This window comes from Pelophylax lessonae (assembly GCF_965119305.1).
Source record: "Pelophylax lessonae genome assembly, chromosome: 5".
In the NCBI taxonomy this organism is placed as follows: domain Eukaryota; kingdom Metazoa; phylum Chordata; class Amphibia; order Anura; family Ranidae; genus Pelophylax; species Pelophylax lessonae.
The window spans coordinates 399,158,430-399,171,577 of NC_138772.1; the positions used below are offsets into that span (position 1 = coordinate 399,158,430).

At 44.8% G+C, this 13,148-nt stretch overlaps 1 protein-coding gene across 2 annotated transcripts in view; it reads left to right on the forward strand.

Annotated features, from left to right (window-relative positions):
* MIB1 (MIB E3 ubiquitin protein ligase 1) overlaps window positions 1-13,148 on the forward strand; it is a 203,770-nt gene that overhangs the window by 148,437 nt on the left and 42,185 nt on the right. For both annotated transcript variants that reach the window (XM_082258499.1, XM_082258498.1), the window contains exons 13-14: window positions 4,350-4,482; window positions 9,972-10,058. In XM_082258499.1, coding sequence (XP_082114625.1) covers window positions 4,350-4,482; window positions 9,972-10,058 — 220 coding nt within the window. The remainder of the gene's footprint in view (window positions 1-4,349; window positions 4,483-9,971; window positions 10,059-13,148) is intronic.

Genomic DNA, 13,148 nt, shown 5'->3' on the forward strand with positions numbered 1-13,148 from the left:
GACTGGCTACTCTAGGTCTTGTATTGCAAATTAACGGACAGTTTGCAAGACATTAAAATCCTCCAGAAGTTGGAATGAGGGACGGTTCACATTACTGCGAGTGCGGCGATCGCATGTAATTCGGAGCGCACTGCTCCTTCATTACATGTGATCGGATGTGCGGATGCAAATTCAGCCATACACTTTGTATGGCAGAATTTGCACTGTATCCGCACCAAACACGCACATGACCCTTTTTTACAGCCGCATCAGGATCGGATCGCACAGTGGTTCACACTTGTGCGATCTGATCCTGTGCGAACTGTCAGATCGCTCTGCGATATGCGATCAAACTGGGGGTGCCCTTAACATTTAATTGACACCCCCTGCATATCGCATATGGCAGTGTGAACTGCCAGATGTGCGTTTGCGATGCGAGAACAGGCTGCGAATTTGCAGCCTTCCCGCGTCGCACAAGTGTGACCCGAGACTTAAAGTAGAACTAAAGGCAAAACGTGTTTTCCTTTTTGGATAAAGTAATGCCTCGTACACACTATCAGATAATCAGACAACTTATCGTTCACTTTTTGTAGCATGATACTTGTATTGAATTCAACAATGCGTACTATTCTGGAAACACTTCCTGGTTGCGTAGCTACGTATCGGATAATGCAAAACAAAAGCAATGGCAGCCGGGCTTTTTCCAGGGTATTTTCATGTTTCTGATCATGCGTGGTCTTTGTCTATTGATTTTTAGCGGACGCACACTGTACTGATTAAGCGATTGTCGTTCGCTAGGCTATTGTGTGACAAGTTTTCATGTTTGTCCCTTCGGATTTTGTTAGACGAAATGTTGTGATCGGCTGTGTACTAACAATCAGATTATCGTGCGATCAATTGGAAAGCAATTTTTCGTACAATTATCTGATCCTGTGTACGAGGCATTAGGAAGCGTTATAACACATGTCCACTTTTTTTTTTTTTTTGCTATCTGTGTCCCATTGGATTTATTTTCACTTCTTGTCTTATAGCTAAATCAGAAAGTGAGGGAATCTCTGGTTGTCCTCAGAACTAGTGTCCTCATTGGAAGATTTACCTTTCTGTTTCTGGTGACAACCCAATGTCTGGACTTTTCTTTCGATACGATGAAAGTAGAACTAAAAGAAAAACATTTTTTTTTTTTTTCATTTTGGATAGAGTAGGGAGGGTTATAAACCCTGTAAAATTTCCCCCATTTCTGTCCCCTAGCAAAAACAGGAAATTTGACAAAATTGCTCCAAAGTGAAGGAGATCCCTGGTAGTCACCAGGGTCATTAGAACTAGTGATCCCATTGTAAGATTTCCCCTCTATGCCTATTCTGCTGACCACTGTCAGAGATAACAGTAAACAGGGCAAATAGAGAGAGGGGATCTCCCTAACAAGGACTCAGACTGCAATAATAAACACTTCCCCTGTGTTTAGAAAAGCTAAGTGAATAAGGCCGCCTTCTATGGAGATGCAGAATCCCAGTTTTTTTGGATAATAATACTAGCATAAGTTGTAGATAAATTACAATGGACTTACATTGCACTGCCCAGTTTGTTAAGTTTACATTTGTGCAGATGGACTCATTCCAGTAATCTGTATCCAGGCCTTCCAGTCTAGATGTCTGTCTGCCATTTTTTATCATCCTGGTCTTCTGGCTCCTGGGAGTTACTAAGTCATGTACTACAAACATTTTGCAAAATCAAGGAATGTATAGGTCAGAAAACAACTTAAGGTCCCTTTCACACTTGTGCGTCTTGTCCTGCGACTTTGAACTGCAAAGTCGCATGACAAGTCACGTTCTGTGATTTCCAATGAGTACCGTTCATATCTTTTCGACTTCAAAGTAGTCCCTGCACTACTTTGGCCTGACTTTGATGCGTTTTGAGGTCCATAGCCCTCAGATTACACAGACATTGCTTCAAGTCCAGTCAAAAATAGCGGCAAAATCGCGCGGCTTTTAGGTTGCACAAGACAAGGGGCCTAAAACCCTCATATAGACATACATCGGCTGCTGAGTATAGCAATATTACTTCTGGCATTTTTTTCTCTCTTTATAATGTAAAATTTTCCTCCTACCTGCACATTATCCACTTCCGGAACGCCCTATAGCAGATTTGCTGCTACAGGGTGGCCCTCCTTTGCAGGATCACATATATATTATCCTGGCAAGTGATTCTCCACTTCCGCCTACTGGGTTAAATACAGCAGAAGCTGATCTGCGGGTGCTGGGCACTGGGTGACCGCCGGCACCCGCCGATCGTCGGTAAAACACACAGAATGGAGACCAGCCTATGTAAACAAGGCAGATCTTGGTTCTGACTGAGCAGAAGGGGATGAATTTTGTTTCCCTGCAAAGCAGGGAATAAAATCCTTCTCCCTTAGTAAAAGCAGCACAGACACAGGTCACAAAACACTGGCTAGGCACTCAGTTAACTTTTATCTCCCTATATGTTTAACCCCCTTCCAAGCCAATGTCATAAGTAGTGACGGTGCATATTTTTAGCACTAATCACTAGTGTCAGTATTTCCTGCAAAGTGACAGTTAGTGTCCAATTGTCCGCCAAAATATCACAGTCCTGCTGCAAGTCGCTGATCGCCGCCATTACTAGTAGTAAGTAAAAATAAAAACTCCATAAAAATATTCCATCGTTTGTAGACACTGCAACATTTGCATAAACTAGTCAATATACGCTTATTGGAATCGTCGTTTACTAAAAACATGTAGCAGAATACATATTGTCCTAAATTTATGAAAAAATTTGATTTCTTTCGATTTTTTTTTTTTCTCTTGGATAGGTTTTATAGCAAAGTAAAATAGTTTTTTTTTTCAAAATTTGTCTTTTTTGTTTATAGCACAAAAAATAGCAAAAACCCAGAGGTGATCAAACACTACCAAAATAAAGCTCTATTTGTGGGGAGGAAACATTGCATACATTTTATTTGGGTACAACGTTGCATGACCGCGTATTTGTCCGTTAAAGTAATGCAGTGTCGAATTGCAAAAATATTGCCTGGTCATGAAAGGGGGTGACTCTTCCGGGAGTCAAGTGGTTTTACAATCTACAAAAAATAACAGTCACATGTATGAACATGCGGTATCTTCCTGCACAGGATTTTCAGTACACCAGGTTCACAGCAACACAGAAACCTGACTAAAATGTTACACAACATCTCAATGTCAGAACCACTGTACGGCATCGCCATTGCTGTCCTAGTGGTGGTAAAATTCTGAGCACTCATGTCGTCTGGTGGCTTTTCATTATTTGTGCCTGGGTAGTGTAGATATTAAAGAGGTTGTAAACCTGAAAAAAAAATGTTTCTTCTTTTTTCAACCTGTAAGAGAAACACATAATGAGCTAGTATGCACCGCATACTAGCTCATTATGAAATACTTACCTTAGAATGAGCCCCCGCCGTGCCATCCACTTACCTGTATGACGGGCGACATGTCCAGTCGCCCGTCTTCCGGGATCGCGGCATCCGGCCATCTGATTGGCCGGAGCCGCGGTGACGTCACTCCCGCGAACGCGTGCGGGAGCCGACTGTCATGGCACGGGGCTCTGAAGGAACGCCACCAGCGGCCGTTTCTTCAGAGCGCATGCGCCAGTGACGTCACTGGCTGCATGTAAGGTAAATATCTCCTAAATGGTACATGTTTAGGAGATATTTACAGTACCTATAGGTAAGCCTTATCATAGGCTTACCTATAGGTAAAAGTGTCAGAGGAGGGTTTACTTCCTCTTTAAGCAATAATCCTTGCCCCTAAGCCTTCCAGGCCTGTTCACTGCAATGTTGTGGCTGACTTTAAAGCTGCGGCACTACTTTAGACAGCGCTTCACTTTTTCCACTTTTTGTTAGGTTACAGTCTTATTCTAAAATGGATACATTATTTTCCTCAAAATTCTAAAAATAATACCCCATAATGACAACATGAAAGAAGTTTGTTTGAAACCTTATGGACATGTGATTTCCCCCCGTTTTATTTAAAAAAAAAATAAAATAAAAAAAATGTGCAAAGATTTCAAACAAACTTCTTTTACGTTGTCATTATGGAGTATTAGTTGTAGATTTTTGAGGAAAACAATGAATTTAATCCATTTTGGAATAAGGCTGTAACATAAGAAAATGTGGAAAAAGTGAAGTGCTGTGAATACTTTCTGGATGTGCTGTAGGTGTAGGAGGTTGTTCCTGTCTACCTGAAGGATAAGCATAACAATTCATAGATGTGCTGGATAGTTTTACAATTACAATTTGAAAGTTACAGTATATCTCTTTAAATGTTTTATGGGTCCATAGATTTCCTTGTATTTACAGTTTTTTTTTTTTTTCCCCTTTCCTCCAGCGCAATGCGTGTCCTACTTTCTAAATTGCCTCGTCCATGGATCGTTGATGAGAAGAAGGATGATGGATACACTGCATTGCACCTGGCAGCACTCAATAATCATGTTGAAGTTGCTGAATTGCTAGTTCATCAGGTATGTTGTATGATTCCCCACACTCTCTGCCTTTTATAATTTTATAATTTACTGTCCTTTAAAGGCCCTTTTGCTTTGTAACTTGTTTTGTAATTTTTTTTTTTAACGTCAGTTTGCTCAATACTCACAGGGTCCTTACTTCTGTTGGGCATGAGATCTATAAACCTGAGTTTCCAGGTCCACTCAGCACACTAGGTCATTACTGCTATTCTGCCTTTTTGTGTTTTTTTGGGGGGATTTCGGAACAACAGGCCATAAATATGAGCCTACTAAATTATGGGGTGCAGCGCTTTGGCACTCTGGTGGCAAGATCTCAGAGGTAAATTGCCCAAGTAAATATGAATGCAGTATATGTAATGAAAGCCATTAGCAATGACCTATCGAGAAATGTGTTTTTGATGAACTGTTAAGTGGCATATTTTTTTTTTCTCTGTCGCTCATTGACAGACGTAGTCCTCCTTGATTAATATCAACTCGGTTTATACTGCCCTCTACAGGAGTAGGACTAGACAGGAAAGAAAACGTTCTGGACGCACCCTAGGGGCAGTCCCAGAGGGTATATCCTCTCACTTCCTGCTACAGCAAATCAGTTTTTTTCTGTCTAGTTAGGAGTAAGGACCTAGATTCCTTGCTAGGATCTTCGGTCCTGGCAAGATTTTTTAGAAATACTTTTTTAGACAGATTTTTTTCTCCAGTGTTCCTGTGAGATCTTCAAGCAAGTACGCTGAAACTGGGCGACGGGCTGGATGTTGAGATCCAGTGGTCACCCCAGTTCAGCCTACGAGCGCGTGCAGGCCATAGCTCCGCGCTGGGTCGGCCGCGACATAGTCCCACTGGACGGGGACTGACCCTGCGAGTTAAACGTCTCGCCTGGACGCCAATGACCAACAGAGTCACGGCGTCCGTATTGGTCGACAGCCCCCCCACCCCGGTGGAGAGGGGTTCTGTCAGGAGTTGGCGCCCGCCTGGTTTTGGTATGGTGAGTAGAATGTTCCCCCTCTCCCCCTGTCGGGTTTGTTGGTGGACGCGGGCCCCTCTCTGGGATGGTCGGACACTCAGTTTCTGGGTCTCCCCTCTATCCTATAACAGGTCACAGATCCCCCAATTTGAGTGTGATTTTTGTGAATAGAAACCAGGAGGCTTGGTTTGGGAGCTGACTATCTAAAGTCACTATATGACTGTAAGGGTGACTGAAGTCAGTGGCAGACTACTAAAAGGCATTACTATTGAGGTATAGAGGTATCCTACCTGTCTAGTGTGTACACAGGCCGATGCCTATGCCTGAGTTACTGCAGCCACAGATCGCCATCCCTCCAGAAAGCCGGTCACTTCCACAGGCCACACAGCCTCCCGCAGGCCGAGGACGCCTCCCGCAGGCCGAGGCACTTCCGCAGGCCGCACAGGCCGAATGCACAAATCCCGCAGGCCGCTGCTAGCTTGCAAGCCGCCGCTATCCTACACAGGCCGCCACCATTTTCCTGCAGATCGCACAAGGCCGCCATATTGGCGTAGCCTCGTGTCTCCAGCATGGGGGCGGCCATGTTTGAGGTGACCAAACACCTCGTGGAGTAATTGGGAGGCGCCGGAAGGCGTGTAAAGGGGCGGAGCTGCCTCCTTGGCCCAGGGAAAGCAAGCCAAAGACTTCCTGTCTGTAACAGACAGTGCTGGAAGCAGTTTGATAAGAAACTTCTGTGCATCAGGTGAGCCTTGGGGTCTCTCTCTCTCTCTTTCTGAGGGGTCCAAGCAGGTAGACTGAGGGGCGCTACTGCGCTGGGGGACTAAGTTTAAAAAAAAAAAAAAAGTTTTTTTCTTGCAATTAATTTTTTTGTGTTTGCTGGCAAGTGTCTTGTTACATGAACCCTGCCACTCATGTATCCCCACCTGATCCCCTCGGGGTGGCCGCAGGACCCTCCAGTACCCCACTTGTGATGATGCATTATCAGCAGTTTGGAGTCTTTGGTATCCCGGGTGGAGGTAGCCTGTCAGGGACGGGGGTCAAGAAGAACGACCCCCGCCTACCCCTATGTCATCTGATACTTCAGATACGGATTCTGAGCTTGTCATTGCCGGGAAACCTTAAATCTTGAGGTTACACCGGCAGAGGTAGCTGAGACTCATATTCCTTTTTTGGTACTAGCAAGCCTACCAAAATGGTGAAGGGTTTCCCTTGCCCAAATGGGGTCTTCCGTAAACGAGCTCCTGCTATTTCCAAACGCGTTGCTAGGCGCTATCATTTTGAGGAATCCCTCATTACAAAGATGGACGGTACCACCAATAGTGGACTCACCGATTTCCAGACTAAATAAAGCCACTGTTATCCCGTTGGATTGACAGAATGAGCCCCACCCATCTCTAGGGTGGGGGGACGTCTTCACCGGTTTCCGGATCCAGGGCTTTCCAGAATCCCGGATAAAGGGGTTCGCAAGGTCATATGGTCGGGATACAAGATCGAGTTTCGATCACTTCCACCGGTGCGATTCTTCCCTTCCAATATTCGACATCCCCGGGTCGCTTAAAAAGCTTTGCGGGGAACAGCTTGATGCAACAAGCAGTGGTAGTTCCCATTCCTTGGAGGAGTTCTAGTCGAACCTGTTCACAATGCCCAAGAAAAAGGGCTAGGTGCGTCCAATTCTGGTCTTGGAAGAGATGGAGTCCATCCATACAGTGGTGGCCTCCCTGCATCAGGGGGATTTCCTGGCGTCCATAGACATTTAGGATGCCTATCTTCATATCCCCATCTTCGCAGGACATCAGCGTTTTCTTTGCTTTTCCCAAAGATCATCCCTGGTTCCCACCAGGAGACTGAACTATCTGGGCCTAATTTTTGGATACATCCTTAGCAAGAGTGTTTCTCCAGGCGGAGAAACTCCAGAAGATTCAGTCAATGATTCGGATGTTGCTGTCGTCAACTGGCTGGGATTGATGGTCGCCTCCTTAGAGGCAGTACCGTTTGCCCAGTCTCATACCCGAATTCTCCAAAGAGGAGATTCTTCTCATATGGAATCGGAATCCCGATTCCCTGGACAATCGGATCCGATTGAGCGAGCAGACCAGGGAGGCTCTGGTCTGGTGGCTTCGGTCTCCGATGCTCAGCCAGGGGAAGTAATTTCTTCTGATAAATTCCAGGTTACCGATAAAGGTGTTGGAACTGAGAGCGATCAGACTTTGTCTGATTTACTGGACCGAGCAGCTCCAGGGCAGTCCGGTTCGGGTCCAATCGGACTATGCCACGGTCATGACTTATGTCAATCACCAAGGGGCACCAAGAGTGCCCTGGTGGCCATAGAAGTGGCCAACATTCTTTATTGGGGGAACAGTTGTTCCAGTTCTCTCCGCGATATTTATCACGGGGGTGGACAGGCAGATTATTTCAGCCGTCAGATTCTGGATCAAGAGGAATAGTCTCTTCATCCAGAGGTATTTCACCAGCTGTCCCTTCATTGCGGCACCCCGGATATGGATCTGTTGGCAGGTTGGCTCAACAGGGCTCGCGCCCGCGATCCTCTAGCGGACGCAGCAGACGCGCTGAGCGCCCCGTAGGGGAAGTATCAGCTACTGTATGTCTTCCCCCCTCTCAAGTTACTGCTGAGATTTCTCCGCAGGATAGAGGTGGAGGGAACTCCAGTTATCCTGGTAATTCCGGGCTGGCCTCGTCAAGCCGGGTACGCCGACTTGGGCAGGCTAGTCGCAGACGCTCCTTGGAGACTTCTTCTCAGGGAGGATCTGCGGTCTCAAGGACCGATCTTCCATCGTGCTTTACAGTCGCTGGTTTTAACGGCCTGGCCATTGAGACCCAGGTACTGAAGGACAGGGGATTGTCAGCTTCAGTTATTCCTACTCTAATTAAAGCAAGGAAAGCGACTTCTAGCAAAGCCTATTATCGCACATGGAAGACTTATATTGCGTGGTGTGAATCGTTGGGATTTCCCCCACGTACCTATTTGGTCACCTGAATTTTGGCTTTTCTGCAAAAGGGGGTTGAGCAGAAACTATCCTTGAGCACTATCAAGGGTCAGGTTTTCAGCGTTAGCAATCTTCTTTCAGAAGCCGCTGGCTACTCATTCCTTGGTGCGGAATTTCATCCTGGGGGTGCGGCACTTGGCTCTGCCAGTGCGCGCGCCCTTACCGCCCTGGGATCTTAATTTGGTTTTGTCGGTTCTGCAGAAACCTCCCTTTTAAAATATCAGGGAGATTCCCTTGCTTACATTATCCCAGAAGGTGGCCTTCTTGGTGGCTATCACTTCTGCACGCAGGGTGTCAGAACTGGCTGCATTATCATGCCATTCCCCATATCTTGTGGTTCATAGGGATAAGGTAGTTCTTCATCCGAAGCCATCCTTTCTTCCTAAGGTGGTTTCAGACTTTCATCTGAATGAAGATATTGTGCTACCTTCCTTGTGTCCTCAGCCCAATCATCCTCGGGAATATGCGTTGCATTCCTTGGATGTGGTTCGGGCAATCAGGGTATACCTGAAGGCTACGGAATCGTTCCGTGAGACGGATTCACTTTTTGTGATCACGGATGGCCCCAGAAAGGGGTTGCCTGCATCTGCCGCGACTATCTCCAAATGGATCAGACAGACTGTGGTAAAGGCTTATTCGATTAGGGGTCGGAATCCTCCGTTCCCTGTTAAGGCGCACTCCACTCGAGCGCTCAGTACTTCCTGGGCCTACCGCCATCAGGCGTCAGTGGTCCAGGTGTGCAAGGCGGCTACTTGGTCGTCGGTTCATACCTTTACAAAATTTTATAAAGTTGATGTGATGGCATCGGCGGATGCCTCATTTGGCCGCAAGGTTTTGCAGGCCGCAATTTGAGGAGACCGGTGGTCTACCTCGAGGGTTTTTTTCAGTTGATATTTCAGTTGAGTCTCATTGTGTGATTGATGAGCCTTTAAAACTTCTAGTTGGCACCGGTTGGGCCTTTTGATTTCCATTTTCCCACCCCTCATTTGTGGCACTGCTTTGGGACGTCCCGAGTTGATATTAATCAAGGAGGATTACGTCTGTCAATGAGCGACAGAGAAAAATGGATTTTTGTAAAATCTTACCGTAAAATCCTTTTCTCTTAAGCTCATTGACAGACGTAGTACCCGCCCCTCTGTTTTTGAGTTGGGTTGGGTTAAATTCTCTAAACACTGCTTTGTGACATAACTGATTTGCTGTAGCAGGAAGTGAGAGGATATACCCTCTGGGACTGCCCCTAGGGTGTGGCCAGAACGTTTTCTTTCCTGTCTAGTCCTACTCCTGTAGAGGGCAGTATAACCCGAGTTGATATTAATCAAGGAGGACTACGTCTGTCAATGAGCTTAAGAGAAAAGGATTTTACGGTAAGATTTTACAAAAATCCATTTTTTCTCAAACAATATAAACTGTATTTACTGGATTAATATATATTTTGTTATACTTATTGTCAGGATGAAAATTACCTGCGGAGTTGAACTTGATCTGTTATTTACCACTTTACCAGCTTGTCTTGCTTTGCCTTTCAGGGCAGTGCAAACTTGGACATTCAAAATGTAAATCAACAGACAGCTCTTCATTTAGCTGTTGAACGTCAACATACACAAATTGTCAGGGTAAGTTGGCTTTTAGTGTAAATAGTTTCAGAGTTATTAAAGGCTAATTCAATCCAAAATGGGCACTTCAATTTTTGTTTGGCAACAAATGTTTAAATCTAATATTTTCAAATATCTATTATGGACTCCTTGGGTGAGATTTCCTTGTGATAGTTTTTGTTTCCATCTCTGCCCACAGTTTTCAGTTGAACTCCCCTATAACATGTACTACATCAGAGTATCCATCGGGGTGTACAATACTATAATTTTAGGTTTTGTTTTGGCTGTGGGAGTGAGCTGGCGCTTGTAGTTCTTTTGGAGATTTTGCTTTGCCAGTGTTAGAGTATAAAAACAGCTTGTAATTTACCGTGCAAGCACCCATTTTTTTGCCACAATATCCATTGATAATTTCTAAATGTTTTAATCTGAGGACACAAAAACAAAATTTAGTTATTTTTCTGGGACCCAGAAACGCTTCCCCGGGTTTCCATCACTACACCCGCTCCTCATTTCTCTCCTCTGCCTCCACACACCCCATTTTCACTGCTGCACTCCCTGTACCTCTCTTTCACCTCTGCGCTCCCTGCACCCCTCTTCTGTCACTTCTTACCTAAAGTGAAAACGCCCCACACCCCCCTCCTAACAGAAAACGCCCCACACCCCCCTCCTCACAAACAATACAGACAGTCACAGAAATAAAAGCCCACTGGAAAGGCTTCAGTCCTGGATTGTTTGTGTGAGGAAGGGGCATCCTTACAACACAAGTCATTCTGCACACGTAAGCACAAATCAGACTGAACCCCCCTCCTCAGAGTGACTGTTTCTTATGAAAGCTGAAATTACTAGCGGGGCACAGGTGGGCTGGCATAGTCACATGCCAAGCAGAAACACAAATTGTCTTAAAAATGCATGCAGCTGCTGGATTGCTGAACGATGAGGCAAAGTTACTTGGAGACAGCATTATCCTATGTTTACCGTTGCCCACAGGTAGGTTGGTACAGGCCTAGAAATTGCAGGGAGGACAGTGCTGCCCACAAGGGATTGATTCACAGGGGATTGCACTGCAGCAGTGGTGGGGAAATTTAAAGGGTATGTGAGGACAAACGAAAAAACATGCAGTAGAACTCTGCAGGACATGCACATTTAACCATGTTTTATCCCTTTAAAGTGTATGTAAACCCTCACCTTGTAAAAAAAAAAAGTATTCGGTTTCTAATAGAAATGAAAGGCAAAACATTTGTGTATATAGTTACAAAAAAAAAAAAAAAATTATACTCTCTTCTTCCCCCCCCCCTTTTTTTATTTTTTATATAAGTGATCACATTCCCTCTGTTCTCGGCTGCATAGAAATTAGGGGATGAGAAACAGCAGCTCACTAAACTTCCCAGTGAATGGCTGTGCAGGGGAGGCATGTCGGGATACTTTTCATACAATTACATGGTACAGCAAGTACATATCAGGAATATGAAATGGGTTTACATATTCTTTAAAAACCCTGCAAATACAGGAATAGTGTCATCCTTGCCCAATTTTCTGTTATAAAACTTCTCAATCCCTCCCACTCTTCCAAGATAAGAACTGGAAAGGTCTGTCTGTCTATAGTGATAACACAGAAGGTGTGCACTGGACACAGAGCAGCTCTGACACAGCTTCTGCAACAATCAAGAAGTATTTTGCTTTCTTTTATTGAAGGACACACTATTTCTAAAATAGTTGGGTTATACTACCTTTGGAAAACCTATAGCAAACAATAACTGTTAAGCCAACCTCTGTATAATCTCGCCTCTATCATGCTTCAGTTTTTTGCTAGTGTCCTTGGAGGGTGTCCCCTTAAATCAGTTCTGCTGAAAAAAATCTTAGCAACTTTTGCTAACATTTTTGTTTGCGTTTACTTTTTTCCTTAACCACTTCATGACTGCACTATAACCGAAAGACGGCTAGTGTCCATAGACCACGTGCTTCCTGGGGCATGCATCCAGCGCGCTCTGTGATTGTGATCAGCTGTTTCCAAAGGACACAGCAGATCGCGGTAAAGTGACAATCACAGCAGATCACATGCAACCAAATTTGCCAGATATTGGCATTCCTTAACTCACACAGTCACCTCTGTGGTGATTAACCACTTAAGCCCCAGCCCTATTTCGGACACTTTTTGTTTACAAGTTAAAATCAGTATTTTTTCCTAGAAAACTACTTGGAACCCCCAAACATTATATATATATATTTTTCTAGCAAAGACTCTGGAGAATAAAATGTCGGTCATTGCAATATTTTTTGTCACGTGGTATTTGCGTCTTTAAAACGCAATTTTTTTGGAAAATTTTTGAAAAATCACATTTCACTGCATTTAAAAAAATACTAAACAGTAAAGTTAGCCCATTTTTTCTATATTGTGAAAGATGATGTCACGCCCAGTAAATAGATACACAACATGTTACGGTTTAAAATTGCACACACCCGTGGGATGGCGACAAACTACGGTCAATAGAGATCTCAATAGGCGACACTTTAAATTTTTTTAACGGTTACCAGTTTAGAGTTAGAGTGTAGCTCTTTTTTTAAAACTATTGCTCACGCTCTGGCGATTGCGGCAATACCTCACATGTGGTTTGAACAGCGATTTCATTCGCGGCTCGACTTCCGTATAAGTTTTTTCCCGTGCGTGAGCGAACGGTGACGGGGGCGGCTAAAAAATTTTTTTTTTTCCCATTTTATTTTTTTTTTTTTACTTTTTATTACAGGTTTTTTAAAAAAAAAAAATCTGATCACTTTTATTGCTGTCGCAAGCAATGTAAACATCCCTTGTGACACCAATATGCAGTGACAGGTACTCTTTATGGAGGGATCGAGGGTCTAAAAGAAAACGGCGTTTTTGCATACAGCCGTTTTTTAAATCTGCCACCTTCTGCAGCAGAGTAACCCAGAAGTGACGTCGCCTCCAGGTTACGTCATCGGAGACCTGATCAAAGCCGTTTCCGGCTTTGATTGGGACTCCATCCAGCCGGCGGAAGCGCCGGCTGGGTGCTCGGGGCTTCCGGTGGGACCGGAGCCCCGAGCAAAGTCACGGAAGGCGGCGGGAGGGGGGGGGGCGTCCCCTCCCGCTCACCCGGG